The following is a 27758-nucleotide window of genomic DNA, read 5'->3' on the forward strand; positions in this document are numbered from 1 at the left end:
CCGAGCATTTTCAAAGCTTTGCTCCATGCAAACTTTACACAAGTAAAAGTGGGTCAGTTTCGATTTACAACATAGCTATGCACATATATTGACCAAAACTTTACACCAGAGTATGACGCTTGTCACATCTATTTTCACCTCAAGTATCAGATGTTCTTAAAGCGACATTCTACTTTGGCACAACATGATGATGTTCTCTCACACAAGATGTAGTTTAAGGAGTAAACAAAGACATAGTGCACTGTCTAAATGCCTTCAATAAAGAAACTGTAAACAAGAATGAGCGTGTATGGTGTCATTTTTATTTTAGGCGCAGCCTGGGCCTCTTCTGATGAAACACGTCTGGTCAAAACCCTCTTCACTGGCTACAACAAGGTGGTCCGTCCTGTCAATCACTTCAAGGAACCGGTGGTTGTTACTGTGGGCCTTCAACTAATCCAGCTCATCAGTGTGGTGAGGTCTCATGTAACACATCGTATCACTATCTGTATTAAGATTCACTGTCATCAACTGTCTAAACACAATAATCTGTAATCACAGGATGAGGTCAACCAGATCGTCAGCAGCAACGTGCGACTGAAACAGGTTTGATACATGTTTGTTGAATGAGATATCATGAAATAAGAACAGACTTTGGTCACACCATCATATTTACAGATAATAATGTCAATAATGTACTAAAAAATGAGTAAGAAACGGATGGGCAAAAATACATCATGCTTCTTTAGCTACAAATTATAAATGTCCTAAATGTGAAAAAAGAAATCCTAACGCCAAAAAATATAAGTATATGAACAAATATTTGATTAAGGAAATGTTGAAAATACAATATTAGGATTTCAAGAGTTATAAAAAAATCATGTTTAGTCTTGATGAGTAAACCATAAAGACCAACCTACGGATTGACCACAATATTAGGCAAGTTATATAATAGGGGAACTAAAAAGATTTTGGTCTGGTATGGCACTCATTTGGTTTGGTTATTACTGCAGTGCCAAAGGGATTACTGATTGATTCAATTCACATACAGTGCGTTGCTCCACGTATGACAAAACACCTCTTCAAAGTAAATAACTGTTTCTATGTTAAGAATCTTTATTGGGAAATATATAAAATATATCATTGTTCTATGAATTTGAAATATCACTGATGAAATTAAGGAAGTAAAGTTATGTAGCAATTAATGGAAAATGCAAAATGTGTCTCCACCATGAAAATGTATAGTATCACAGACTGAATTATGTTTTCTGCTCATATTGGATTTTTCTCACAAATTGAAAACACAGATAATGGTTATCATAATTGAAGTGCTGTCCATTGTTCTGGGGGTCCCTGTCTGTTTTTTTTTCAGCAATGGAAAGATGTGAACTTGCAGTGGAAGCCAGAGGATTACGGTGGCATCAAAAAGATCAGAGTTCCCTCCACTGACATTTGGCGCCCTGATCTGGTTCTCTACAATAAGTATGCTATGTTATCAGGCTATATTTAATCCATGCCATGTCCCTGTTTTTTGTTTTAATAAAACCTGTTTTTGTCCATTACAATAAGCTGTACATGACTGTAAGCATCCAGACCTCTAGAAACAATTAACACACTTATCAGTGATGTTTTCAATCCCACTTTCCTATACTCCAGTATGCAGCATGTGAAAGATCAGATTTCACTAGGCTAAATCTGGACTCCGCATTGACTCCCCCTCTCACCATATGCTGCTGCGTCTGACATGCTGCTTTTCCCCCCTTGACAACTAGCTACGCTGTCACAACTTTTGCCAAGCTGAGCGCTGGTTGGCTGGGTTGCGACACCAGCACTGACCCCTCCTCGGGCACTGATGTCCACTTGCGTTAACATTTAACTTATTATCTCCCATGTTGATGCTGCCTGTGGTTTTCTTTGCCCGCAGTGCTGATGGCGACTTTGCCATTGTTCACGAGACCAAAGTGCTGCTGGAGCACACAGGAATGATCACATGGAACCCACCCGCCATCTTCAAGAGCTACTGTGAAATCATCGTGTTGCATTTCCCCTTTGACCTCCAGAACTGCAGCATGAAGCTGGGCACCTGGACCTATGATGGAAACTTGGTCGTCGTCAATCCTGTAATTCCATTTAGGCCATTTATTTACAGGATTGGTTATATATTTTGGGAAATGTGCTTCTTCGCTTTCTTCCAGCGAGTTAGATGAGAAGATCGATACCACTCTCATACATGTATATAATATAAGGCTACAGCAGCAAGTTAGCTTAGCTCAGCATTTGCATTAAGGAGAAACATCTAGTCTGGCTCTGTCCAAAGGTAAAAATCTGCCTACCAGCAGCTCTAAATCTCATTAATTAGTACATTACATCCAGTTTGTTTTATCACCACAAAAAACGAAAGGGGGATAACTACATATTACAGTTTTATGAGGGCTTTTGAGCCAGACAATTTCTTGGCCAGCAGCAGTAACTTTCTTTCATAGTCCCATAAAAACACACAAACAGTACAGTTTCTGTACAGATCCAACAAAAGAGATATTACGTCTTAATTCAGGCTGCTCTCCGTTATTGTTCGTACACATACCTACGAAAGAAATGCACTATAATATAAATATAACCTACTTAATGTGAGGTGGATGAATCAGTTGAACCAACACAGGATTTATTCACCTAGGACACCGTTGTTCATGTCTTTTGTGACACCAATAGTCAAAGTTGACATCAACTTTTATTATGTAAGTTACTTAACTAACACCACAAGCGTAAGTTACGTAACAACCATACTTTTTAAAACCAAACCATTCTATTTAACTTAACCTTACAGAGTAGTTTTTTTTCGCTTAGACAGGTTCTGCACTGCAGGGAATTGCACAGGTGCACTGAACGTTTGGGTTCCTGGGCATTTGAAGGAGAAAGCACACAAAATGTAAAATATACCATTGAGGATACGTTGGTGAATTTATTGGGCATGTACCTTTCAACCAAGCCAGGCTAGCTGTTACCCCCTGCTTTCAGGCTAAACTAAGCTAAGCTAAGCTAAGCTAACTGTCTCCTGGCTGTAGATTCATACCATACAGACAAAGAGTTGTATCGGTCTTCTTATCAACTCTAAATCCTCATTTACTCATCCTGTTTATTGGCTCTCTTCACCAGGACAGTGACCGCCCTGATCTGAGTAACTTTATGGAAAGTGGAGAGTGGGTAATGAAGGATTTCCGTGGCTGGAAGCACTGGGTGTACTACGCTTGCTGCCCAGACACACCTTACCTGGACATCACCTACCACTTCCTCATGCTGCGGCTCCCACTGTACTTCATCGTCAACGTCATCATCCCCTGCATGCTCTTCTCCTTCCTGACCGGTCTTGTCTTCTATCTTCCTACAGACTCTGGTATGTTGACACCGATTCCACATTGTTGATTTGCAATGGAATATAACATAAATGATTAGTTAACAGCATAATGACATAAGGACAAAAGTGAAATCTGTGCTGCTTTTTTTCAAAATATTTGATGAGAAGATTGATACCACTCTCATATCTGTAGGATGAATATGAAGCTAAACCCAGGAGACGGTTATTTTAGCTTAGCACAAAGACAGGAAACAGGGAAAACAGCTGGCCTTGCTTGCTCCAACAGTTATTCACTATTTAACATGATAAGTCTTTACTGTTTTATCTGTATAAAACTGTTGTTATTCTGTTGAACACGCCACTGCTTCCCTCAGTGAACTGTAATACGATGGTTTAACAGTTCAGTTTCTGTTTGAATTAAACAAGCAAGATATAACATTCTAAAAAGTGTGATTTAGAGGTGCTAGTAAGCAGATTTTTACCTTTAGACAGAGCCAGGCTAGCTGTTTCCTGCCTACCACCACCTTTAAAGCTTGCGTCATGATCCTGCTCTCCATGTCAGGTTTATATCCCATTAATGACCCTACCGCTGCCTTATTCCTCTTATTGCAATTAATTTTGTATAAGAAATTGATTTAAATTTTTTATTTTTTTTATTTAAGAATTACTTTATTGTCAGCTAAAAGAGAATAGTCCAACGGATGCACTTAGATGCACACTATATATTTATAATAAGGGATAGGCAAAAAAACGTACAGTATGTGCAAATTGTTAAGAACATTGTGTAAACTTTCTAAATTTTCCTCTTTTGCTGTTATGTCATGTGACGAAAACAAAGATATGATATGATTACCAACATGTTGGACAAATCTTATTCTGAGCCATCAGCTGCTGCAGGAACTGCACAGTATGTGTGCACATCTGGCCACGTTCCCAGTGTGTAGGTCTGCCTCATTACCTAGGGTCCCTCTGTGTTGTCAAGTCTGAAAGCAGGCCTTGGCTTTAATGTATAATAGATCACTTGATCCCAGTTTCTGATATGACTGCTGACAGGAAAGTGTGGAGGAGAAGCTGGTGCCAAAAGAATCTCTCTCTGGGAAAACTGCTCGTACTGAACAACAAAAACATGTCTTGCATTTTACTTTTGAAATGGTGTCAGAATCTGTTTACTTGTGCTATTGTTGGGTTGAAAAACAACAAAGACAAAATGACTCACACTCTTTAAACGTGATTTGCTGGTTTGGCTGATCAGTGCAGCTATTGTGTTGATGTGTAAACACTATTCTGATTGGATGAGAAGGGAAGGGAAGTATTTACTCATAGCAACAGCTCTCCCTTGTGGCAATGTATTAAGATTGCATGTTATTGGTATCGAGCTAACAAGCTGTTTAAAGTGGCAGCTCCACTATTCCCTCTCCGGTTTCAGACTTATTTATTTGAATGTATCTTTCAAAGTATAGGATGTGCTTGAACAACACAGAATACGTTATTATATATGGAATTTTTCATTTTTCAATGTCCTCTTTAACTAAATCTATGTTCAATTAGAAACATTATGGGACAGACATTATGGTCTAAATGTAGGGGTTCCTAACCTTTTTGTTTTGGTCCCCTTCACAATTAAGCTATGATGATTTGTGACCCATCGTCCTTGCTTTCATAGTTGTGACCAGTTCAACTGAAGAACAGTTTTTTTTTTAATGATTTTTGGTAATTATTTGAATGATTTTAAGGAATATTATAACAAGATAAGTAGAGGATTGTCTGAAAATATAGGTAAATAAGATAGATCACACACGCTGGTCATTTCAGTTGCTGTTTTAAAGCTTTTGATCACATCACATGAGCAAATTCCATCTTATGATTGAAGAGTAAGTGCTACTTAAAGAAGCTTGGGGTAATATTCTTTTGTCAAATGTTTTTTTTTTGCTTCCCATCCTGTTTCTCATCTGGACCCTTCAGATTAATTCGACCCTTTTAATCATGTCCTGACCTCCTCAATGAGAAACACCGGTCTAAATGTTGATTGAATATTTTACATAACTGCATATTGCATGATCTTCTCTTAATCTTATACTAATTAAAACGCTAGTAAGAACAGTGATGATGTTATTTTGTGTCTCGTAGGTGAGAAGATGACTCTCAGCATATCGGTCTTGCTGTCTCTGACTGTGTTCCTGTTGGTCATCGTTGAGCTGATCCCCTCTACCTCCAGCGCTGTACCGCTCATTGGGAAGTACATGCTCTTCACCATGGTCTTCGTCATTGCCTCCATTATCATCACTGTCATTGTCATCAACACCCACCACCGCTCCCCGAGCACTCATACAATGCCGGACTGGGTCCGCACGGTGAGTACAATAGCATTAATTGAGTAGAAATTCATTGGTTTTATTCCAAAGCTAGGCAAGCTTTGGAAAACAACTATCTTCATTTGTTTTCTCTGTATTATAGTGCCATCTAGTGGTAGTAGACAGAAAATATTTTTTATTGTTTACTCCAACTGCTTAGATGTTGTATGTCCATTGACATTGTGCATATATTTTGTCTTTCTATGACAGGTTTTTATTGAAACCATTCCCAACCTCATGTTCTTCTCAACAATGAAACGCCCAGGAAAGGAAAAGCAGACTAAATCTAGTATTTATGGTGCTGATTTTGACATCTCAGACATCTCTGGCAACCAGACCACTACTGTGACCTACCAGTCCCCCATCACCAAGAACCCTGACGTCCGCAGTGCCATTGAAGGAGTCAAGTACATTGCAGAAACCATGAAATCAGATGAGGAATCCAACAATGTAATCTTTCTCACACAGGAAGAGTCAATAATATGGTTCTTTAAGGATTCTTGCTTTTGTGTAAGTGACACATTGTCCCTCTTCTCTTTCCAGGCTGCTGAAGAGTGGAAGTTTGTGGCCATGGTGCTGGATCATATTCTGCTGTGTGTGTTCATGGCTGTGTGTCTCATTGGCACATTGGGCGTGTTCGCAGGCCGTCTAATTGAGCTGAGCATGCTCTAAAGGCTACCGACCATTGTTTTTAAAGCTGTACTGAATGTTGCCCAGAAGCATTCACAGCACAGTAAATTCCTGTTTGCTCTTTAGTGTTCCGGTCCTATTTGGGATTGTAAAAGAGCCTGATGGTTACAGTATCTCCAGCATATTTTATGATAAAACAGTGTTGCTTTTCTTTTTTAAGGGAATTTATGTGTGCAATTGAAATATTGAATTAATTTAAAAGAAAACTTTGGAATATTTCCCTTGACATGTATATAGGGAACATGTGAATAAAAGGGGTATTTTCAGTGATTTAAGTGCAGTCTCACTCTGTGTCCTTGCTGTTTGTCAGATTATGTATAACTGTCTTTAAACAAATGTTAATAGGTACAATACAACTACACATTAACTCTGATATGGAGTTTGGACTTCTGGCTGATATTGTATTTTACACCTCTCCCTGGTTTGCCAGGATACACAGGCTTTGTTGGCCAATAGAAACACTAGCTTTCTGAAGCACCTATGCCTCTCCAACTATGTCTTTATGGAGCGTTTCACCACTGTTTCACACTGCACTATTTACATATGTTTATTTTTCTGACCACTACCTTTGACATTCAAATACAAAAGCAGATTTTGTTTTCTTGAGTTATTAGGTCAACATATGTTCATAGTTGCCCATTCACACAGCCAGTATACATGATGCAACGACGCTTATGAGAGCAGAGTGACAGATCCAAAACAGTTAAAGTTGCAGGCCGTAAAAAGCAAAAACAATGAATTATTAGGATTAAAGATGAGGGACAATGCAGACTCAATTTATAGTTATCTGTAGGCATATCCCGACTTTCACATTAATATCACAGCCATGTGATCCTTTGTTAACATACAGATATTGATTACTACCTGTTTCTAACTGACTTATTGTTGGTTGTTTTTACATGATTGAATCTTTCGATTTTGTGATCTGATTAGGAACCTCAGTCTTATCTTTTATGTTTCCCTGATGATTTGTGTTTCCCCTAAGACTTATGTTGTTTAGCAATATCAGTACATATACAAACATATTTAACCTGCCAATAAAGTGCTGCTTTTTTTGCAATCTTGTATAAAATAAATAAGTGCTAATAAAAAAATGTATATAAAACTATTTCACCATAATGGTATGAAAGATTAGTCAAATAAAAAAATAACAACAACCTAATAAGCAACTCTTCAAAATACAATGACCATACAAGTTTTTTTGGTAGTAGTCAGGATGAGGAGTATGTATTGATCTAAAAGCCCAATACATTGAAACAAATGTAGTTATTTCTTTACCAAAGAATTGACTCCCCAGTAATTCAGAATAACTACTACACTATGTGTCCAAATAGTACGTGATGAGGGGCAGTCAAGACCAAGTGTGCAACTGCTTCCAGCTTGTAAATAAAAAATCCTTTAGAAACTGAATATTCTTGAATCAGAGCTGAGGATTGTAGGTACCGTAAGCCCCGCCCCCTCCCGCAGTCCGGGCAATGTGATTGGTTGAATCGTTGTTGACAGTCGGAGATTATGAAAGTTGCTGCCTGGGTGGGAACTAAACTAGCGTTACTACCTGTGTAACACACAGTTTTAACAGCCAGCGTAAGCTAGTCCAGAATGACGTAAACAGTGTCCTGACAGTGAAGCTTTTTAACTCCATGTAGTATTTTCGAGGACACCCTGACCTTCCATTCACAAAGTTAGCTCTCCGGCTAACCGCTAACTCCTGTTCACGCGTGCCTGTAGCGTTGCATGAGGGGTGCTCAGAGGTGAGTGGCTTTAACACTTTAACACTTTAACACTCACCCTGTCATTGAAATGCTCGTTGGGTGACAGTTTTTAAGATCTCAGTTAAGGAGTCAGTCACGTGATGTTGTTTTAAGTCAACTAACGCAGTGTTACGGCTCCTCCTTTAAACCTCATAAAACTCATTTCCTTATTGTAGGCAATACTGCAGCTGTATTGTTGGTGTCGTGCAAACCCATGAGGGTTGGGCACGTTTTTTTGTGCATGACAAGAAAAAAAAAAATATCTATCTATCTATCTATCTATCTATCTATCTATCTATCTATCTATCTATCTATCTATCTTTCTTTCTTTCTTTCTTTCTTTCTTTCTTTCTTTCTTTCTTTCTTTCTTTCTTTAGTATCTGGCGATGCTCGGACACGACTTCAACCCAGACGTGAGAGGTCTCCCCCCGCAGGGAGGATCAGCATGATGGAGGCACTCGAGAGAGGCACCAACTTCACTGCCTCCCATGAGGAGGAGGAGGAGGACCTGGACTCCTCCGCTCACTTATCCAGCATGTCCATTGACAAGCTGTTACCGGCTCTGCTGGAGTGCTTTGGGATAATACTATGTGGGTACATCGCAGGGAGGGCGAACATCATCACGTCCACCCAGGCCAAAGGATTGGGCAATTTTGTGTCCAAGTTTGCCCTCCCAGCGCTGCTGTTCAAGAACATGGTACTGTTGGACTTTGGTAATGTCATCTGGCCATTCCTGTGGAGCGTCCTCATTGCCAAAGTGTCTGTGTTCTTCATCGTCTGCGTGCTCACGCTGATTGTTGCCAATCCTGAGAGCCGGTATAGTAAAGCTGGCCTTTTCTCAATATTTGCCACCCAAAGCAATGACTTTGCCTTGGGATATCCCATTGGTAAGTGTGATGACTTTAAGCCTGCCACACACACTGTGCTTTGTATTCACTGCTGTAATCATGCTGTGTGAATGTTTGCCCCAATCCTTCAAACCAAAATTATAATTATCTTTATGTTACACTGTAAACTAACCTCAGCAAACAGCTGCTTTCAGGGTCCTCCCTTATTAACATAGTGTTTTTACAAAAAAAACACAGAGGTTGTGATCATTGCATAGCAAAGTTGGATTCATCATTCTGTACTTGCATACTTGCAGAAATATAACACCATCTTTGGAAAGGTGTACATGAAATCTACCAAAACTGGCCTATTGGAAAAAAAAAAATGAGAAAAAAACCCTGTGCATCAATGGTCTGTTTGCATATTTATTTGAATAGTTGTCTCAGGCTGTTATCAAATTCATAAACAATCCCCTTTAAGCTTGATTGAAAAACTGACCATTATGCAAATTTTAAATAGAGCGAATGGTAATTTCAGCAGTTCTTCATTCACATGAAGCAGAAGTTCTAGCAGCATCAACTTGCTCCTAAGCCTTTTCCCCTTTTGAAAATGTAGTGGTGACGTTTAAAAAAACATATCTTTTGTTTGCTTTCACTGAGTAACTAAATATGTGTTCCAATCCCACAAACTTTTGAATTGTTGTCCTACTACATTTTTTTCCCACTCTTACAAACAAGTAATTTGTTTACATAATCCTTGTGTACAGGAAGCATTGAGTGTGTGAAATTTAGGCCACTACTCATAAATGACTTTTACTGCTTTTCTGCTGCATGCCTTAACAAGTCAGATGTGCCGAGCAGGTTTTGTTGATATTGAGCCATTTGTCTTCATCCACAGTTGAGGCCTTATACCAGAGCACATACCCAGAGTACCTCCAGTACATCTACCTGGTTGCACCTGTGTCCCTGATGCTTCTAAATCCCATTGGCTTTGCCTTTTGCGAGATCCAGAAGTGGAAGAATGGGGCAAACCAACAGCAGAGAAAACTCTTTATTGTGGGCGTTGTAGTGTTACAGGTCCTGAAGAACCCTATAGTGTTCATGGTTGTCATCGGCATCATCGCCCATTTCGCCCTGCACCAGACGATTCCTCCCTTCATGGCTGACTTTGTGGACGGCTTGGCCAACTCTTTCGGAGGAGCAGCTCTGTTCTACTTGGGTCTCTCCATGGTGGGACAGTTGGGGAAATTAACCAGATCCACAGTGGTGACACTGATATTACTCACTACAGCAAAACTGTGAGTGGAAAAAACAACTTCACTCCTCCTGATGTTTGTACAAGAGATGATTTTGTGTCTTTGTAATGAGACATGCTCTTAGGACTGTAGAGAGTCAGCAGGTGAGAGGTCTGTAAAGTGCTCCCAACATGTTGTTTAGTGATGATGGTTTGGGTGACTCAGACATCTCCCAAACCACAAGCCTTTTACCAAATGGATGACATCGGAAGAGGTCTCAGGAGTGCGTAGCATGACAATAGCTAGTGTGTGTGTATGTTAATAATTTAGTAGAACTGCGTTTTTCACTGTAGTGTTAATAAAATCCCCAAATAATGGTTTATGACACCAAATTTTTAATTTGATTTTCAGGTTGGTGATGCCGCTGATTTGTAAGGACATGGTGGATCTGTTGGACAATAGCAACACCAGCGCTTTGAACCACACAAGCCTCTCCAATTATGCTTTTCTTTATGGAGTGTTTCCCACTGCACCAAGCGTGGCCATCTATGCAGTCTATTATAACGCAGAGCTGGAAGTTGTGAGTTGCTTACATCTACCTGCCAACCTCTTAAATGCCATTCAGATTCTGAACTGTTCATTTCTTTGCATTTTTGCATACTTGATTTTGAATACTGCTTCCTAACAGGTAACCTCTGGGATGGTGATCAGCACTTTTCTCTCAGCTCCAATAATGTATGTTTCTGCCTGGTTACTTACAATGCGTTGGATGGATCCTCAGCTTTTGATGAATTCACTACAGAATGTCAGCTTTAACATAAGCATAGTAACATTGGTTGCACTGGTGAGTCACAACTGTGTAAACTTGTTGGCTAATATTTTATAACTGACTTTTTAACAGCTGGTTCTTTTTTGTTGTTTTTATTTCAGTATGTGGAAACTGAGGTCAAAGTGAAGTCGAGCTTTATAAAACATTTGTTATAGCATGTTCCACTTCTTAACTGAGAGCAGTTTGGTCAGTCATCATGTTTATCAGACGTAAAAATGTTTTTAGCTTCTTGTTCGATGTTTAAACCACTGTGGCAGGTTGATATAAAAGTCTCAAGTCATTCAGAGGATGTGTGGCCAAACAGATGGTTTACTGACTTACGGACCCACTTCCTCATTAATTTCTCCTTTCAGTTTATCTTTTAAGGAACCTGCAACATATTACTGTAAGCAATTAATAATCTTTGTTGTGTTGAAACATATTCACATTTGAGTTTGTATTCTGCTGCAGTATCTTATACTGTAATTGTTCATCTTTAGTGTTTCTTGTGTCATTCTGTTGAATCATTTCACAATTCCTTTAAATAGATACCCTGCCAACAATGTTTAATAATAGTTGTATCTAGCATCTCTGCTAACGTTGTTATGAAGGTAACTATTAACAATTTGAAAAAAAATGTGTTTTCTCTATCAGGTGTGGACAATTACTGTCATGTTTTTAAGCAAGAAATTCAAGAGGCTACCTCACATGTTTACTGTCAACCTTCTCTTGGCACAGGTGAGCACACTTGCACATTCTCATTAAATGTATTTTATTATCCATTAATTAAAATGACAAGATATTTAACAGTCGGTATAACCTCAACTCATTTGTTTGGTTTCTAGTTTCTAACTTGTATTGGGATGATCCTGTGGAACTTTGTGGTGAAAGAGGACAACTTCGTCGGGCAAGTCCTGACATTCACGTTGTTATATACCTCACTCTACAGTACCTTTGTTTGGCCAGGTATGCTGTGTATGCAAACAACCATCCAGCTACATTAACCCCACATTACACTACTTTGATTTATCTTGGTGAGCTCTGATATCCTTTGTTTGATGGCTAACTCTTTAATGTGTGTTTTTTGCTTTCAGGTTTAATAGCACTTTCTATTTTGCTCATGAAAAGGTTTGAGGATGTGAAAGTTTCACCAGGCTTGTTCGTCATTGCTGGCTGGGGGTGAGTCCTTTTAAGGAACTGAAACTAAGCTAGTTTGTCTGGTTTTCTAAAACACGGAGCTAGAATTACTGCCCTAAAATAGAGTTAACCTGTTGGACAGTAGAGCTTACATTTGCATACATGAGCAGGTTCCACCCAGAACTATGATCAAGATTACTGATGGAGATGTTACAGGGGTGATGATGCCTCACTTGAATGTAAATGATCAAACAAACTTATTCAATTTCTGCAAATTTAATCTGCAATTTATTGTAATTAAAATTGTTTACCTTTTTATATCTTGATACTGTCAGTGATTTTATTTTGTGTAAATGTTGTCTTAAATTAACAGGGTTCCAGCCTTAATAATTTCTGTGTTGCTCATTTCTGGGGAGAAAATGTCAGACACGATTGACTCTGCATTCTTTTACGGCAAACCACAGGTAACAACATAAGTGGAAACCATTGTTTTTGTTTAAGAACAGCTATTGATCCCACAAAGAATCACCTAGAACTGTCTGTATGTGGCTTCTTTGACAGATAATCTGCACTACAGTTGTAGTTACCCTCAGTATACTACTGGGTGGGAGCTCTCTTGTGTGTCTCAGTAGGGGAAGCTGGTCCCACACTGATGAAAGCCAAGAGGGAAACTCTGCAGGGGATCTAGTGACTGAGATTGAACCAGAAAACCCGACTCTGATTGAGCCGGACACCCCATCAGGAGATCTCAACACAGGTACTTTCTGTAATGGAGACCATTTAACGGAAATTTTCATTCAACAAGTCAAATTTTTGGGGATTATGTAACCTGGATGGCATTCAATAAATACCAGGTTGCCAAGTACAATAGCACATGGTAATCACTTGAGCATCCAGAGGCAGTTCTGTCTCCTCAGTTGCCAAAGCCCATGTTTAAGGGAAAGGAAGAGCACAATCACCGTCACGCTAACCCTTATCTAGAAGTCGTCCACAAAAAAACTGCCATGTTGTCAATGCAATGTCTGTCTAATGCGCCTCCCCCTACAGATCATTTTCAATTACATGAGTAGAAAAAAAGCTTCTGCAGTGACACAATCACAAAGTAAACACTGTAAAAAAAGTCATTTTCCCCCCAAAACACAATATTTTAAGTTCCTGATTGGTTGAGTTAGTTATTTAAGAAAGCGATGAAGAGCAACACTGAACCGATCATCTGTCATTATGTGATGCTTTTGAATCATACGCCTTTTATTCGAGCCTCCATGGCTTAAGTTTGTTGCTTTGAAAGGAGATGTTGTGAAGAGGGTGGTTAGATTCATTAGTGTCTATTACAATAGATGCAAAGTGTTTAAAGGGAAACACTAATTCATTATTATTATTATTATATTGAATGTGATATGTATAATATTAGGTTTTTAAACTATATGATTCAAAAATCTCATTGTAACACATCCAAGTATTGATTATAGTGGGAGCTGTAGAATAAAAGTTTCATGAAAAAATTCCTTTTGAGATATTCAAGATGTTGTTATGCCAACAAATGAAATATGAAATGCTACTATGTACCATGTAGGTATTAATATCTATATTGTATTACTCATATGTTGAATGTGCTTTTTGCTTCCCGTGTGAACTAGGAGGAAAAGATAGTATTGTGGTAAAGAATCCCTCTCACTTTTATCTTCTGTTATCAGCATGCCTCATATGTGACTGTGCACCGCCCCAGCCCATGCCTGACATGATCACCAGCACGAATATCAACCACACTCCGACCACACTCGCAGGTATTGTACTGACAAGCGACAGACCTGCGTTTCAATTATGCCAGAATTTAGAATGCATTAAACCCCAATAAGTAAAACCTGAACGTATCAGCACAGAACAACCATGACCATTGAATAATGTACAGCTTTTCTCTCCAATGAATAAGATTCAGTATTTTAGATCTCTCTTCTGCTGCCACCCCCAGGTCAATGTGAGAACAACTGTGAGTCCTCAGACTGCCTGCTTGTCCAAGTGGAGGAGAGCCAACAGGTTGCAGATAGACAAGTGGCCCGTCATTTGCTCTTATGTCTGCTTCTGACTGTCAGCCTGCTTGCTGTGAGTAAACCACCACCTTTCACTTCTACAGTGACATGAAGTCAGCCTTACTGCCTGCATCATTATATTTAGTGCATCACAAACCGAATCGGACACAAATGGCTGAGCCGTGTAATTTCCTCCTCACTCACTCAGCATCGGAGGAAGCCTTCTCCAAAGAAACCCATTAGAAGATTCATATGTGTTGATTAGCATTTATTGGTCATAACAGATAAGAAGCATATTAAATATGACTAGTAAATACCAAAACATTACGTTTAATGTGGTTAACTGTGTTTCTGTGAATCAAAAAAAATAAAAACCTGTAATTAAGGGCGATCTATTGGCCGAAATGGAAATGATAATGATAATTCAGTATAATTTCTTTAGTGTATTATCTCTTAAAATAAAAAAACATTCTGTTTTCGGTACCTTAGAATTATCAGTTTGTATCTACATTTGAAGATTGTCCTCTTGACATCGAGCGTGGTAGTTCTCCTACACACTTGGCTCGATGTGTAGCTCGAGCCAACTACACATCGAGTTGGCTCGAATGTATAGTTTAAGTTGTAACTAAAAACGTGTTTCTAGTTACAACCAACTAAAAATCAAGTTTTAGTTGGTTGTAATCTTCAAACTCACTGCTAGATGCTACACATTAGACATTTAAGGCAGTTCAGTACATATACTTTTCTCTTACTGACAGTTCATAAATTGTTATTTAACTCGACATGTTCTACAAGTCGGTTCTATCAGCAGGATTTGCTAGTTTTACTTGTCGCATAAACATAACAACCCTCTTTACTTTACTTTTAACAGAACCTGTCCAGCTGCTTGTGGCTGCTCTTGAATCAAGTTCCTGGTAGTCTTTACTTGGAGCTGCAGTTCTTTTGTGCTGTGGCCAACTATGGACAGGTTGGTGTTCCAGACACTGTGGTACTAAGATTGTCAGCATTTATTGTCACACTTCACTAGTTTCCTCACATGTTTTCTGTCTCCAGGGTTTTCTCTCCTTTGCTCTGTTTGGGCTGGACAAGCATTTGATCATACTGCCTTTTAAGAAGAGGTAAACAACATTTAACTTATGAAACTACTGTCACACCCTAGAGCACATTTTAAATTGTTTGAACACACGGCATACTGTATGTACTGTGTATGAATACCATGTGCACACACACACACTACACTGTCCTCCGTGCATTTATATTTTGTTTTTGTTCATGGTGTTTAGGTTATACAGTCTGTGGTATGGAAAGAAGAAAGAAGACCAGCCGCAGACTGATTTACCTGAGGAAATCAGGATGACCTGCACCCAGTTCACCAAATACCACAAGGACCAGTGTTTTCATGACATTGTCAAAAAGAGGAGGTGAGAGCACATCGTCTTACTCACTGCTGCTCTGGTCAGAGGTTGATGAGAAAATGTCTGCAAAAACATGTTCTCTCAAGTCCTGGTAGTCATTCACATACAACAAATACCACTTTAACCATTCATTTATTCCTATTTTATAGTTCTGGTGCATCTGGGCTCAGTTTGCTTCTTCTCTACTTTTGGTGGCTACTATAAAAAGACCTTTGGGTGAATCCTTCTTTTACTTTCAGGTGTGGGAAAAAGACTGTGGTGGACTGCTTTCTGGGCTGTGATCTTGTGGAGTGGCTTCAGCAGGTGGGCTTGGCTCAGGACCTTGGTGAGGCGGTACTCTATGGGACACGGTTAGAGCAGGGTGGAGTGCTCCAGCACATCAAGCAGGAATATGGCTTCCAAGACAGTCGCCTTTATTATCGCTTCATGATGTAAGACACACGGGTCAAAGTCCACATTTCTTTTTTTTACCAAATGTAAATGGCATTTGAATTAAGATGAAATGACGTCAATACATCGTTCTGCACAGCCTGTAAAGTGCAGAACTGCTGTGCAACAGACTTGAAATTTTCAAATCTAAAACTCCAGAGCTTAATGCATTGTGTGGTGTTAGTCTTCAAGGGAATTGTTTAATTTATTATTAATTTTATTCGCAGTTTTGCTGTTTTACTTTAACATTCATTCACTAGGACAAAGGTAAAACCTTAAATTGGAGAACCTGAAATTCCCGTTTTAATCCCTCAGGTTGGAAAATGTACCACACAGCTACCACTTAGTTCTGTAGATTAGAGTTTAGTAGGGAAGTCAGTCTTTAAATTCTTAGTGATGTCTACAACAGACATCATTTTAAGATTTGCCAGTTTCCCTGCTAATTTATTTACATTTCAAATAGTCTGTCTGTTTTTACTTGTGCTGTTTGACTCAGATGTATTGATGTCACAGCTTCCTTTAATCTGCTGTAAAGCTGGTGAATATAATATTAGCAGTATCATTAGTAAAGGACTGATGGCCAAAACTATAAAATTAAGAACCAATCTTAAAGGCTGAGCCAAGACATTAATGCATCAATATATGCCTTTGGATTTTAGTTTTTTTAATTTAATTTTGTGTCATTTGGGGAACGACAATGCACAAATAGCTTTCCCCATAAAGCAAATTATAGGTGCAGCCAAAAAAAAATCCACTCTTCAGCTGAATGTATTATTTCCTCTACTGGAGTGGTTTATCGCTCAACTAAAGCACCTTCAAAAAGAAAAAAGGGAAGATAAATCTGCATCCATTTCATACTCATGATTGAGTTAGTTTCACCAGTTAGTTAACTGGTAATAAAGCATTAATCAAGAGTATTGTAGCTTTGGTAGCCTGCAGCTTAACATGACTTTGCACTGATGTAAAATAGTGGTTACACTGTTCACCACGGCTATGTAAGTGGTAACCCAATTGACAATTTCAACAAACAACCTGCCAATTTGACAACAAAAGCATATCGCCACTTGACATTTTAAAAGTTATCATTATTAATAAATGATAGAATAGAACTATAGAACTTGGTGTCGATTCATGTGTTTTCTTGAAAGTGTTCACATTGACACCGGAGGTTTATCAAATAGAAGCAGCTTTAATTCAGTGTTTTCTCTCAGGTATATAGTAATATAAGTAGACAGCTAACTTCTTAATTATACATGTTTGTCATTAAGTGCAAAGGTTTGTGTTTAGTATTACCAAAAATGATGTTGCAAAAACTGGTGTAATTTCTTTTTATTTTTAATAAAAACATACTTTAATACAGTGTGTAGCACTGGCTGCATATTTATGGTATGGATTTGTGTTAAAATAAATGTTATTACCGAACCCTCAAATCATGTTTCACATAATCATTTGTTCTTTCCTGTATTTCTGGTCAATGATTCGATACATAAAAGACAGCATTTTGTTCAACATTATCCTCAGCTGATTAATTTTTAGTACAATAGTTTCAATATTCAGTTGTGTTTTCAGGATTTATTATAAGAGCATGTTTGTACCTATACCTGTTCAAATTCAGAGGCGTATACTGCTACTTTCACCCCGGATACATGTTTTGTGGTTTCAGCTTTTGCCGTACAGAGCCATCTCCTCCCGCACAGAGCTTGGGAACAGATTTGCCAAAAAATCTGGTTCCTCAATACCATTTGAAAGAATCGTCTCCATCTCTGTCATCTTTTCCTTCTCCAGCTTCCTCATACTTTCTGTGATCTTCTTTCCTCTGTCCTATAAAAAAACAAAACACACACAAAATATTATGAGTACATTTTCAGCAGACAGTGACCACACTAAGCCAAGTGACAAATTTAGGTCAATAGCAGGCTGGTATTAAATTGTTAAACCTCGTAGGATTGAATGATGGCAGCCACCAGTTCATGTTTGACAAACAACACGTGTTTGCGATCAGGCTTGCTCTGGAAGCGAGGTTTCTTCTTTACAGGGTCATCTGCTCCGTAACTGGGAGAAGAAGTCTCCTTCAGCTCATTAACGTTCTTCACAAAGATGAAAGGTTTGAATACAGACCTGTTGTGCAAAAAAAAAAAAAAAAAAAAAATGAATCATCATTTACTTCTGTAGCAATGAATTTAAAGGATGCATTATCAGCTGAAGTGAGATCAAGAGCTGTACCTTTCAGGGTCTGGAGTTGCTGTAAAATAGTGAACCCCTGGCAGAGCAGGATTCGTGGGTATCACAGACACCATACTTCCTGTTGTCATGAACATGCCCTCCATGTTGATGCCACTGTCTTTATCCCTCAGGATACCCATCATCGTCTCAGCAGTGATGTGACCTTCAGAAAATAAAATAACGTAAAAACATCAAAAGTAAAACACCAAAAACATGGCATTTATATTTACATTTAAGTTACTTACTTTTACAAGAAACATTTAAGAATCAAGTTCTGTTAAAATCAAAAACTGTAAAACGCGGGTGGGAAATGTATAAAACATGTTAAGATCATGTTAACACATGCATAAGCAGAGGTAAAAGTAATGTAACTTTTTCCTCCTGTGTATCCATTCTCAACAGTACCAACCGCTGCTCTTCTTCAGCAACTCCTTCCCCTCACAGTATCGGCTCCCAGAGGCTTCTATTCTGGCCGTAGTCATGAAGGAGTAGACGGTGGAGAAGTTGAACTGAGTCTTTCCGTCCCACCAGCCCTTGCTTCGTGCATATTCCTTTAATTCTGGATGTTCCTTGTCTATCTTGGTCGTTATGCTATACTGGTTAGAGATGTTGCGATATCCACCTAGAGACGAGTAAAAAAAGATGATATGCCACGAATATGAAAAAGTACCGTTAATCAACAACTTCCTAAGCAGTGTAATGTGTTATTAGAAAACTAATAACTAATAGAGAGATGAAATTATTCTGCATCTATGTATCTACTACTTCAGATTCTTGCAAGGCTGTTTTAAGCTGACTTTAGTTATGAGTTTAGTAACAAAAAAATCGGGCAAAAAAGGAGGGCAAATTATTTTACCATTTTACTTTGATTTTCGTTTTGTTGTTTGTTTAGCTAAGAAGTACCTTTAATGCTCTTAAATATACGGTACATGTTAAAATATTTTTTTGATTATAGTTGAGACTTAATAATTAACAAGAGCTCAACTGTGAAGACAGAGAATCTTGTGGATAAGATGTGTGTATTTAACAATAATTAATTGTTACTGAGGTAAATGTATCAATTAATCATGATATTAATTTCAGATGATTCAGACAATTTAGGGAATTAAAAATGTTTCTACATTCTAGCATGAAACAAACCTGATAGCGCAAAGGCTCAAGTTATACTAGGTTCCTTTCTGTTGTAATTTGGTAAAAAATTGAGAACTAAATTTTCAAAAGTCTTAAAAAATGAATCTTCAAAGTTAATTTTGTTGTTTCAAATAAAGATTGAAAATGAACCAGGGATTATATAAAAGGCAGAAAATATTTGTCTGAAGTAGTTGTAAGCAACCAATTTAAATAAAGTGTGCAAAAAAAAAATGGAAGAAATGGTTCTAATTCTGCTTTTGAAGAGTTTGCAAAAATATACGACTTCCAGCCGTTGATGTAATGTGATTTACTGTGTACTGATGACCATGGTACTTGTCAAATCCACGATCTTGTCTGCAGCCACTCCAGTGACCGATACGGTTCTTTTAGGCCATTAACATTATTTATATTTTAGAGAATTCAAAATCATTGTGACCAAAATATTGTACTGATTGGGACATTGTACAGTTGAAAAAGTAACTTGCCAGTGCCCTCTGGTGGACAAACTGTTTTTGAACTACCTCAATAATATCTAAAGCATTTCATCCTGAAATTTCATCCTGAAAGGGGGCATATAAACAGATAGCAATTTATCTGTGACGAAACAAATATCAGCAAATATATTTAATTTGGGAGGCTCAAATTTCCACATCAAATGTCCTCAGGTGCTTTTCCTTAGGAAGCTCCAAGCTCAATTTACCAAAAAGCTGCTGATTGGTTTTGGAAGCTTCTTCCATGGTTTCTTTGTGGCCTTTTTTTGACTTTTATATCAAATGGGCACCTAGTTTTAATATTATTTTTCAATTTACCTTCCACTTTCTCTGCTGCCCAGTGCTTTCCTGACGTTTCCAGCAGCCACACCTCTTTCCTGTCTGAGATGAGGAAGCTGTTGTGGTAGGTAAAGCTACTCTCATCCTCCATGCACGATCCTCCCTGGCCATATTTCTCCAGCATCTCAGTAATAACGTCCACAGCTTTCTCAGCTGCATCGGCTCTCTCAAGTCCAATCCTGGAAAATCAGAAGAGTCACAGATTTATGTTTTCCCTTGTATTTGTGTGTTTCTAACAAATGTATTCTGAACTGACAACTTAAAGGGAAAAAAACTTGTACAAAATAGTTTCTGGCTGGTACAGTGTCATTAAAATTCCCCTTTGCATCTCAAGTTGATGGTTGTTAAGCAAGTAACAGAAGCTAAATAAAACAAACCTGACAAGATCCATGCCAAGAAGAGCCTCGTCACCATCTGCACTCTCTTTGCCCCACACTGCTTCATTTCCAATACACACTTGATGCTCATTTGCACCCATTTCAGCACCCCACAGCCATGCTGGTTTGCTCAACACAATTGCATAAGTGTGGGCAACCTGCTCAATCTCTATGTATGTGCACTGTTCACAAGAGGAGAAAAACACAGGGGCAATAACTGTTAATGGTTGTCCAATGGCACTTGTCACAATGTGGGGAAACTGAAATACTGCAATGAAATGCTCTCTGTGTCACCTACCTCAACCCTTTCCCCTGCAGCATAGTCTCTGGCAGGAAAATACACCACCTCCTGGACTTCATCACAAGGCCTGTCAGAGTTTTTCCCAAAGATGATGCATTGTCCCTCAGTGGAGGGGGGCAGAGCCACAAAGGTGTCACAGGAGGAGGGGTGCATTTTGAATCACAAACTCTCTAATAAAACAAAGAGAACATTTATTTGGATGGGTACAGCACGAACAGATGTTGAGACGAACATGAGCATAAGCAGCCAATACACTTTAGAATACTTTGAATTCACCTCACTGATATGACATGAGAGTTAGAGTTAAAGTTAAATGTGTGCTGTTTAACTTAATTGCCAATGCGACGTTTAATGTAATAATGTTAGCATAACAAACACGTTCACCTTACCTGTCTTACCGAGCACTGTCACTTGTAAGTTTCTGTTTCCATTCCCCGTTTCCACAATAATGTGACCTCATCAGTCACAGGTCACGTGTTTTCTGAAGCGGAAACAGTACAGTCACGTGATCGAGCTGAAGTCAGTTTCATAATCGCGTTAAATCAAATATCTATATAATTCTATTTAAATTAATTAATTACAGCGCCATTAGAGCTGCAACGCCATATAAATAACAAAGACGTCTGTGAAAATTGTCAAACAATTGCTATATTACGAGTCCTACGCACGGTTCACCGGACCCCCTAACACCGTTATAGAACTGACTTCATGCAGGCGGATTTGTTTACATGCGGAGGAAGCTACGCTAGCGGCTCTGTTAGTTACGAGTCCCACTAGGTTGACGCAATAGGAGCTCAATCATGGGGAAGTCATTTGCAAATTTCATGTGTAAGAAGGATTTCCACCCTGCGTCGAAGTCCAACATCAAAAAGGTGAGTGCTAGCTTCAGCTGGCGGTAGTGCTTGAGGCGAGGAGACAGCACATTAGCCTGCTAGCTAGCGAGCTATGCTAACTGTGTTTTGCTATTGCTAGCACAGAACGTTCCATTAGAGTTCCATTCCACTGTCTTCAGCTCACGTGGCCATCATTGTCTTTAAGATAAAATATGATATATAAAATATATATATATATATAATATATAAGGAGGCATGGTTAATATTCAGATGAAGTTGTTTCATGGGAATCTCCATATTTGTAAACAGCTGATCAATCATCCTGGAATAAATCAATATACTACTTCAAATACTTTGTCTTTGTGTCTAAATACCTTCAGACCACATAAAGTAATGCTGTTTTTTTTTTTTTTACTGATTGTCAACGTTATTTAATATACAATATGTACATTATTAGTTATGTGTCTGGATGCAACTAGTAGAGAAAAATGTCCCTTTTAATAATAATTGTCTCTGAGCCACCTCTGGTAGGCGACACGTCAGTGGGCTAAATTGATTTTGTGTATAAACCCCACAACCTTTCAATTTTACTTAACAAATACATAAAATAATCAATGAATGAAGTTGCTGAATGGATATGCCTGACACCTTCTGATTCATTGGTTTATAAGATGTAGGAGATGGTTTAAAATGCTTGTCACAATGTCCAAGAGCCCAAGTTAATGTCTTCAGTTTTCCCCCTCCAGAATTTAGAATTTATATATATATATATATATATATATATATATATATATATTCAATTATTCACAATAAAAGACAAACCATAGCAGCAAATGTAATCGCTTAAAAGGTTAATAAATTATTCAGTAAAATATATAACGTATATATATTAAGTATGTAATTCTCCTTGTCACTTTATCTTACAGGTATGGATAGCAGAACAGAAACTGACCTTCGATAAGAAGAAGCAAGAAGATCTTATGCAGGCGTACATGAAAGAGCAAGACTGTTACAACAACAGGTTAGATTTTTAATATAATTTATCATTATTTTCATCATATTTATTTTTTGTTTCTTTATGAGTACATCCTGTGTAAAAGTATCAGTCTAGTAAATGGTAAAGTTCTTATTAACAGTAACTTAAGCAACATTTTCTTTCTATTTCTTTAACTTCAAATGTTGTAAGGGTTTATAACCACCGTAAAAAAAAAATACATGTTGTTTTCTCACCTCTAGGGTGTTGATGGGGGATGATCGTGTTAAAAATGGCCTCAATTTCATGTACGAGGCTCCACCTGGAGCATCCAAAGGTAAATGATCATTTGAGCAGCTTTGATCCCAGTAAATAATATGTTTACTCCAAAACACCTGATTCTTGAGGAAATTATGCTTAACATTTTAATACTTGTTTGTTTTTTTCCTCACAATTTTCTTCTTTCCTGAAGAGGAAACAAAAGAGGTAAAGTAGAAAAAAAATATTAATCCGTACAATTACACTTACATTGTTTCCACTCATGTATATCTAGAAAGGTTGCCATACTAAAATTGTTAATCAAAATGTGTCTTTTTCAGGAAGGGGAAGAAGAGTACAAATTTGAGTGGCAGAAGACTGCTCCTCGAGAGAAGTAAGTATTTTATTTTAATACACAATTACATTTTTTTGCATATTGTCCAGCACTCTTCCAGTATTTGCATTCCATTAAATCCTTAATTTTCTCATGTAGATATGCGAAGGATGACATGAATATTAGAGATCAGCCATTTGGAATCCAGGTGTGTGATGATTTTTATTTGTTTGAAGCATATAGCCTTCACCGGTGAATCTCATCCGGAAATAAATCTAAGGGGGTCAAAAGAATATTGAAAGATTAAGCAAAAAAAATTAGATATAATTCTCATATTTATTTATTTTTTTGTTGTGAAATATTGGGTACTTTCTAGGTACCTGAATATTCTGCCAATGAAACAATTTGAAAAGGAAAAGTCACACTTTGTCCACACTGTAGCTATAAGATGTGACTAGAGGTCACATCTAGACACTGATTTTGTTTTTAGTGGTCAAAAGCTGTAAAATGTAGGGAGCCACTATATTATTAAATTTACTGTGTATGAGTTGTTGTACATTACAAAGTTTAAAAAGGTGAACCAGAGCCTTTCATGAATATAAAGCATAAGACATAATTGGAATGGATTTGCCTCATAACTACGAGTGCCATCATTTTAAACAACTATTTGAAGAGTTTTGTTTTGCTTAAATAATTATGCATACATCTCCACAATTTGTAGTAATGCCTGTTGTTAACTTCCCAGGTGCGCAACGTGCGATGCATCAAATGTCACAAATGGGGCCATGTGAACACAGACAGAGAGTGTCCTCTCTATGGGCTGTCGGGGATCAATGCCAGCTCTGTGGCCTCAGAGGAGGCAGCAGGTAGAGTACATACCATAATTGTCTAAAACTGACATATTTAACACCTCCCCTGCAGTTTCTTTGTTTATGTCTGTAATTAAATGCTAATTTGAATTCTGTAAACAAACCGCTACCATTACATACAGACTTTATTTTGATGCTATTGAATTAAAAAAAACAGTAATTCATTAATTTATATTAGCATCATCATCTAAGTCCGTGTTAACATTGTAAATATTAAAAGAGCAAAACTTTTGCACTCCAGTTGGACGACGGGTGCGTAGAAGAATACCTTAGGTAGACAATATAGAACAAAAAAATTCCCGCGAACTGTCTTCTTCAATTGCATATAAGTATATTTCAATAACAACGTTTCGGTACATAGACCTTCATCAGGTTATTTTCTATAATAACCTGATGAAGGTCCACATACCGTTTCTTTTGTTCAACATTGTAAATATACAATTTAAAGTGATCCATCATAAATGCATCACTTAAAATGAGTAGTCATCTAAAGTTACATTTATATGTAGACATTTTACTTGATGAAATATATATTTCTGTTAAACATGGTGGTTCTTAGTTATGCAATGGAAAAAACAATAGAATAATCACGTCGGCAAAAAAGGAGCTAGAATATATTTGTGCTGCTGGATATTTGTGGCGACTGTGTCAGCTTTAGTCCGTCGCAGACTTGCAGCAGGTACACCTGCTGTATCCTTCCTCTAAGGTTTCAGCTGGAGCTCCCAGTCTTTAGCTGATTCTGACTTCTGCAATCAGCGAGTGGAGTAAAGTAATAATGTTTACCCTGGGAGAGTCCAGTCAGTGCATGGTGTTGATGGTGGAGTGCTGTAATGGTCCCCTTCCTGTGCCGGGAGAAAAATATGTAATTATTGTGTATTCTGATTCCTCTAACTGCTGCTTTGGCGGAGAATGATATTGTATGATTTGCTCAGCCGGAAGTGGAGTGAGTTGATTTGATGTCCCATTCTGTTAACAAAGCCGCCCCTGAAATTCCCACTGTGGAGATAGTGGTTGGCTCGGGTTTGACATCAATGGGACTCTGAGGCTGTGATTTGTGCTAACAGGTCCGTCGATGCACCCCTCTGAGTTAATGGCGGAGATGCGAAACAGTGGGTTTGCCCTGAAAAAATGTGTTCTTGGTAGGAATTCTACTGTTTGTGATCCATCGCAGGTAATTGTCTAGCTCGCACTCCCATCTTTGCACACATAGCATGATATCAGAACACACATACACGTAAACTACCCTTCAGAGAGAAAAGACAAACTATATATATCTTTGATGTGTCCCTAGAATATATAAATGCTGCAGAGAGGACAGTTATTGGGGCAACTTGTCAAGTGAACGATTTGATTAATTGAATTGCATTAGTGTTTAAAAGTGTTTAGCTGATGTATTCAAATGTAGATTTGCTCAAATTTGTTTTTGAAAGTTGTATTTATTTTTATGTTATTTTGATTTCAATGCCATATTCAATGTGCTCTGGGCTTTTGCAGGAATATGTTGCCAGTGATGAAGAGGAAGATCCCGAAGTGGAATTTCTGAAGTCGTTAACAACCAAGCAAAAACAGAAGCTGCTCGGGTAAATAATGTAGCACAACTTACAAATGTTTATTTATGAGAGCAAAATTATTATTACTATTGTAAAATTTAAATTTTCCGTAAAAAAATTTTTTTTTAAGGAAATCCTTATAAATGATCTGATGAATTACAAGGTTACTGTGATCTTTTTTTTATAATTTTTTTTGAAATTTTAATCAAAAACTAGCCTAGTTTATATAGAAAAAAAGGGAATTGCTTGTTCATCAGATCGTTGCATTGCATTTAATTTGAAGAATTTAACATTCCTTTGCTTAAACGTTTATTTGATTCAGAGACTGTATTATGTTGATATATTATTTGTATCTGCTACCTTGTTGAACGTTAATCAAACGTTTGTGCTCCTGTTTTACAGGAAACTGGATCGCCTGGAGAAGCAGAAGGCCAAGAAGAAGAAGAGCAAAAAACAGAAGAAGAAGAGCAAAAGAAAACAAAAGAAAAAGCACGAAAGTAGTGACAGCTCGAGTGACTCCTCCAGTAGCAGCAGCAGTAGCAGTAGTGATAGTGGTTCAGATTCAGACAGTCACGGCAAGTTCAAGAGCCAAAAGAGAAAGAAGAACAAGCATAAAGAGTCCTGTCGGGATAACAGCTCTAAGAGCGAGCGGCGAGTCAAGAGTCAGAAAAAGGCCTCCTCTCACAGAAGCAGGTCACCGAGCCCTCACACTGGACAGAAGCGGCATGAGGAGGAATTCAGAGATTATAGACAAACAAGGACAGAGAGGGGAAGAAGCAGGAGTCCAAATTGCAGCCCAGAGAACAAGATCAAGCTGGAGGGAGGTCAAGAGAGAAAGAGACACAACAGCAGGGACAGGCAGAGACCGAGCAGCTCCAAGGCTGGCTTGGACAGAAGTAGGAGTCGCGAGAAAGGCAGGGAGGACAGAGGTAAAGACGGGCAACGCAGCAGAGATGGGGAGAGGAACAGAAGTAGCACAGATGGAAGGAGAGGCAGAACAGCAGATGGGAGGAGTAGAAGCAGGGAAAGGAGGAAGGAAAGGGAGGGCAAGGGGAGAAGTAAGAGTAGGGAGAGAAGAGAGAGAAGCCACGACGGAGCCAAAAGAAAGCACTGACTGAGTTGTTGTTTATTTGTTCCCTTTTACAATATTGGACAAAACCTGTTGCATGTTTTTTTGCAATGACTATTCTACGGTGTTGTTGGTAATCAAAGTGTCCCTCTGTTTTATAATTGCAGATGTTGTGCTGTAGGTCTCCTTTTTCTCCAGTAGAGGGAAGCAGTCGACAGAAAATGTATAGAATTGGCTCGTGCGTTGTCTTGTCCCTACGAAAGGGTCTAAATTAATTGATTACCATTGGAAGCAATTTGGAGCTGTGAACCGCTGATGGGGAAAATATTGGACTCATTTTAATGACCGCTAGAAAAATTAATTTCTGTCGCTGCATTTTTATTAATTTTTTTTTTTGTCTCTTTTTGGAAATAGGTGTAATGCTTAGACGGCTGTTGATTGCTAAAATATCTGGACTTTGTACTTTCTGATAAACATGTTTTAATCATCTTCATCAATTTCATGCGTTTGCTTTGCGATGGATGAAAGAATCACAGCGTCTAAAAATCGGTTGAAAATGAAAATGTATCTATAACCGTTAGCGTATACTTCCACAAAATACCACAATATATTTTTAAATTCTGGCCACTTAAGAGCAAAGTATTACTTTTACTTTTTTTTTTTTTTTTATGTTTCTATAATATTTTCAGCTCGGTTCCCCTGAAAGCCACAATGACACAATGTGCTTATCAACAAAGCTGTGAAATACGTCCTGCTGAGTTTTTACGGGCGTCAAACAAAACACATATGATTTCTGTCCAAATATACAGCGTGTCAATACAGCCTATTCTAGAGACCAACAAGAGCTGCAGTATTTCTTTTCTTTTTTTTTAATATTGCCTATTTTATATTTTAATTCGGGGGAAACTAGAATTCCATAATTATTTTATTACCTAGATTGGACAATTCTTTCTTCCTGTTATGCATTGTTTTTTTTATTTTTTTATTTAACAGTCTCCACAATGTAGAC

The 27758-nt window shown here is 38.1% G+C and overlaps 4 protein-coding genes across 4 annotated transcripts; 3 read left to right on the top strand and 1 right to left on the bottom strand.

Moving 5' to 3' along the window:
• The first annotated feature begins 249 nt into the window (after nt 1-249).
• Nucleotides 250-6366, top strand: LOC129104502 (acetylcholine receptor subunit alpha-like). Its single transcript, XM_054615217.1, is given in 8 exon segments — nt 250-453; nt 541-585; nt 1352-1461; nt 1904-2099; nt 3133-3370; nt 5459-5682; nt 5893-6132; nt 6226-6366. Coding segments are annotated over 8 exon segments (1386 nt in total). The 3' UTR covers nt 6355-6366.
• Nucleotides 6367-7904: 1538 nt separating this feature from the next.
• gpr155a (G protein-coupled receptor 155a) lies at nt 7905-17333 on the top strand. Its single transcript, XM_054615071.1, has 16 exons — nt 7905-8123; nt 8501-9010; nt 9849-10248; nt 10597-10765; nt 10874-11029; nt 11648-11731; nt 11839-11959; nt 12088-12172; nt 12504-12594; nt 12692-12887; nt 13825-13914; nt 14100-14230; nt 15029-15124; nt 15211-15275; nt 15441-15578; nt 15812-17333. The coding sequence occupies exons 2-16, from the start codon at nt 8569-8571 to the stop codon at nt 16005-16007; spliced, it is 2460 nt and encodes an 819-aa protein (XP_054471046.1). The 5' UTR covers nt 7905-8123; nt 8501-8568; the 3' UTR covers nt 16008-17333.
• On the bottom strand, nt 17316-21337 carry scrn3 (secernin 3). The gene is made up of 8 exons (XM_054615072.1): nt 21253-21337; nt 20861-21033; nt 20563-20744; nt 20165-20364; nt 18634-18846; nt 18225-18387; nt 17939-18119; nt 17316-17822 (listed from the first exon to the last, which is right to left on the bottom strand). The coding sequence occupies exons 2-8, from the start codon at nt 21014-21016 to the stop codon at nt 17661-17663; spliced, it is 1257 nt and encodes a 418-aa protein (XP_054471047.1). The 5' UTR covers nt 21017-21033; nt 21253-21337; the 3' UTR covers nt 17316-17660.
• Nucleotides 21338-21490: 153 nt separating this feature from the next.
• Nucleotides 21491-27758, top strand: cir1 (corepressor interacting with RBPJ, CIR1). The gene is made up of 10 exons (XM_054615189.1): nt 21491-21735; nt 22623-22717; nt 22933-23006; nt 23142-23155; nt 23269-23321; nt 23421-23469; nt 24007-24127; nt 25195-25301; nt 25625-25710; nt 26083-27758. Exons 1-10 carry the CDS (start codon nt 21664-21666, stop codon nt 26792-26794), a joined length of 1383 nt encoding a protein of 460 aa, XP_054471164.1. The 5' UTR covers nt 21491-21663; the 3' UTR covers nt 26795-27758.

Source organism: Anoplopoma fimbria, chromosome 16, assembly GCF_027596085.1.
Source record: "Anoplopoma fimbria isolate UVic2021 breed Golden Eagle Sablefish chromosome 16, Afim_UVic_2022, whole genome shotgun sequence".
Classification (NCBI taxonomy): domain Eukaryota; kingdom Metazoa; phylum Chordata; class Actinopteri; order Perciformes; family Anoplopomatidae; genus Anoplopoma; species Anoplopoma fimbria.

Coding starts and splice junctions, on each gene's coding strand:
- gpr155a (XM_054615071.1), top strand. CDS start 8,569: ATGATGGAGGCACTCGAGAGAGGCACCAACTTCACTGCCTCCCATGAG. Junction 10,249..10,596: donor TTACTCACTACAGCAAAACT/GTGAGTGGAAAA, acceptor TTTGATTTTCAG/GTTGGTGATGCCGCTGATTT. Junction 15,276..15,440: donor ATACTGCCTTTTAAGAAGAG/GTAAACAACATT, acceptor CATGGTGTTTAG/GTTATACAGTCTGTGGTATG.
- cir1 (XM_054615189.1), top strand. CDS start 21,664: ATGGGGAAGTCATTTGCAAATTTCATGTGTAAGAAGGATTTCCACCCT. Junction 21,736..22,622: donor CGAAGTCCAACATCAAAAAG/GTGAGTGCTAGC, acceptor TTTATCTTACAG/GTATGGATAGCAGAACAGAA. Junction 23,322..23,420: donor AAGACTGCTCCTCGAGAGAA/GTAAGTATTTTA, acceptor TTTCTCATGTAG/ATATGCGAAGGATGACATGA.
- scrn3 (XM_054615072.1), bottom strand. CDS start 21,016: ATGCACCCCTCCTCCTGTGACACCTTTGTGGCTCTGCCCCCCTCCACT. Junction 20,745..20,860: donor CTGCAGGGGAAAGGGTTGAG/GTAGGTGACACA, acceptor TCTTGTGAACAG/TGCACATACATAGAGATTGA. Junction 18,847..20,164: donor GGCAGCAGAGAAAGTGGAAG/GTAAATTGAAAA, acceptor ACTCGTCTCTAG/GTGGATATCGCAACATCTCT.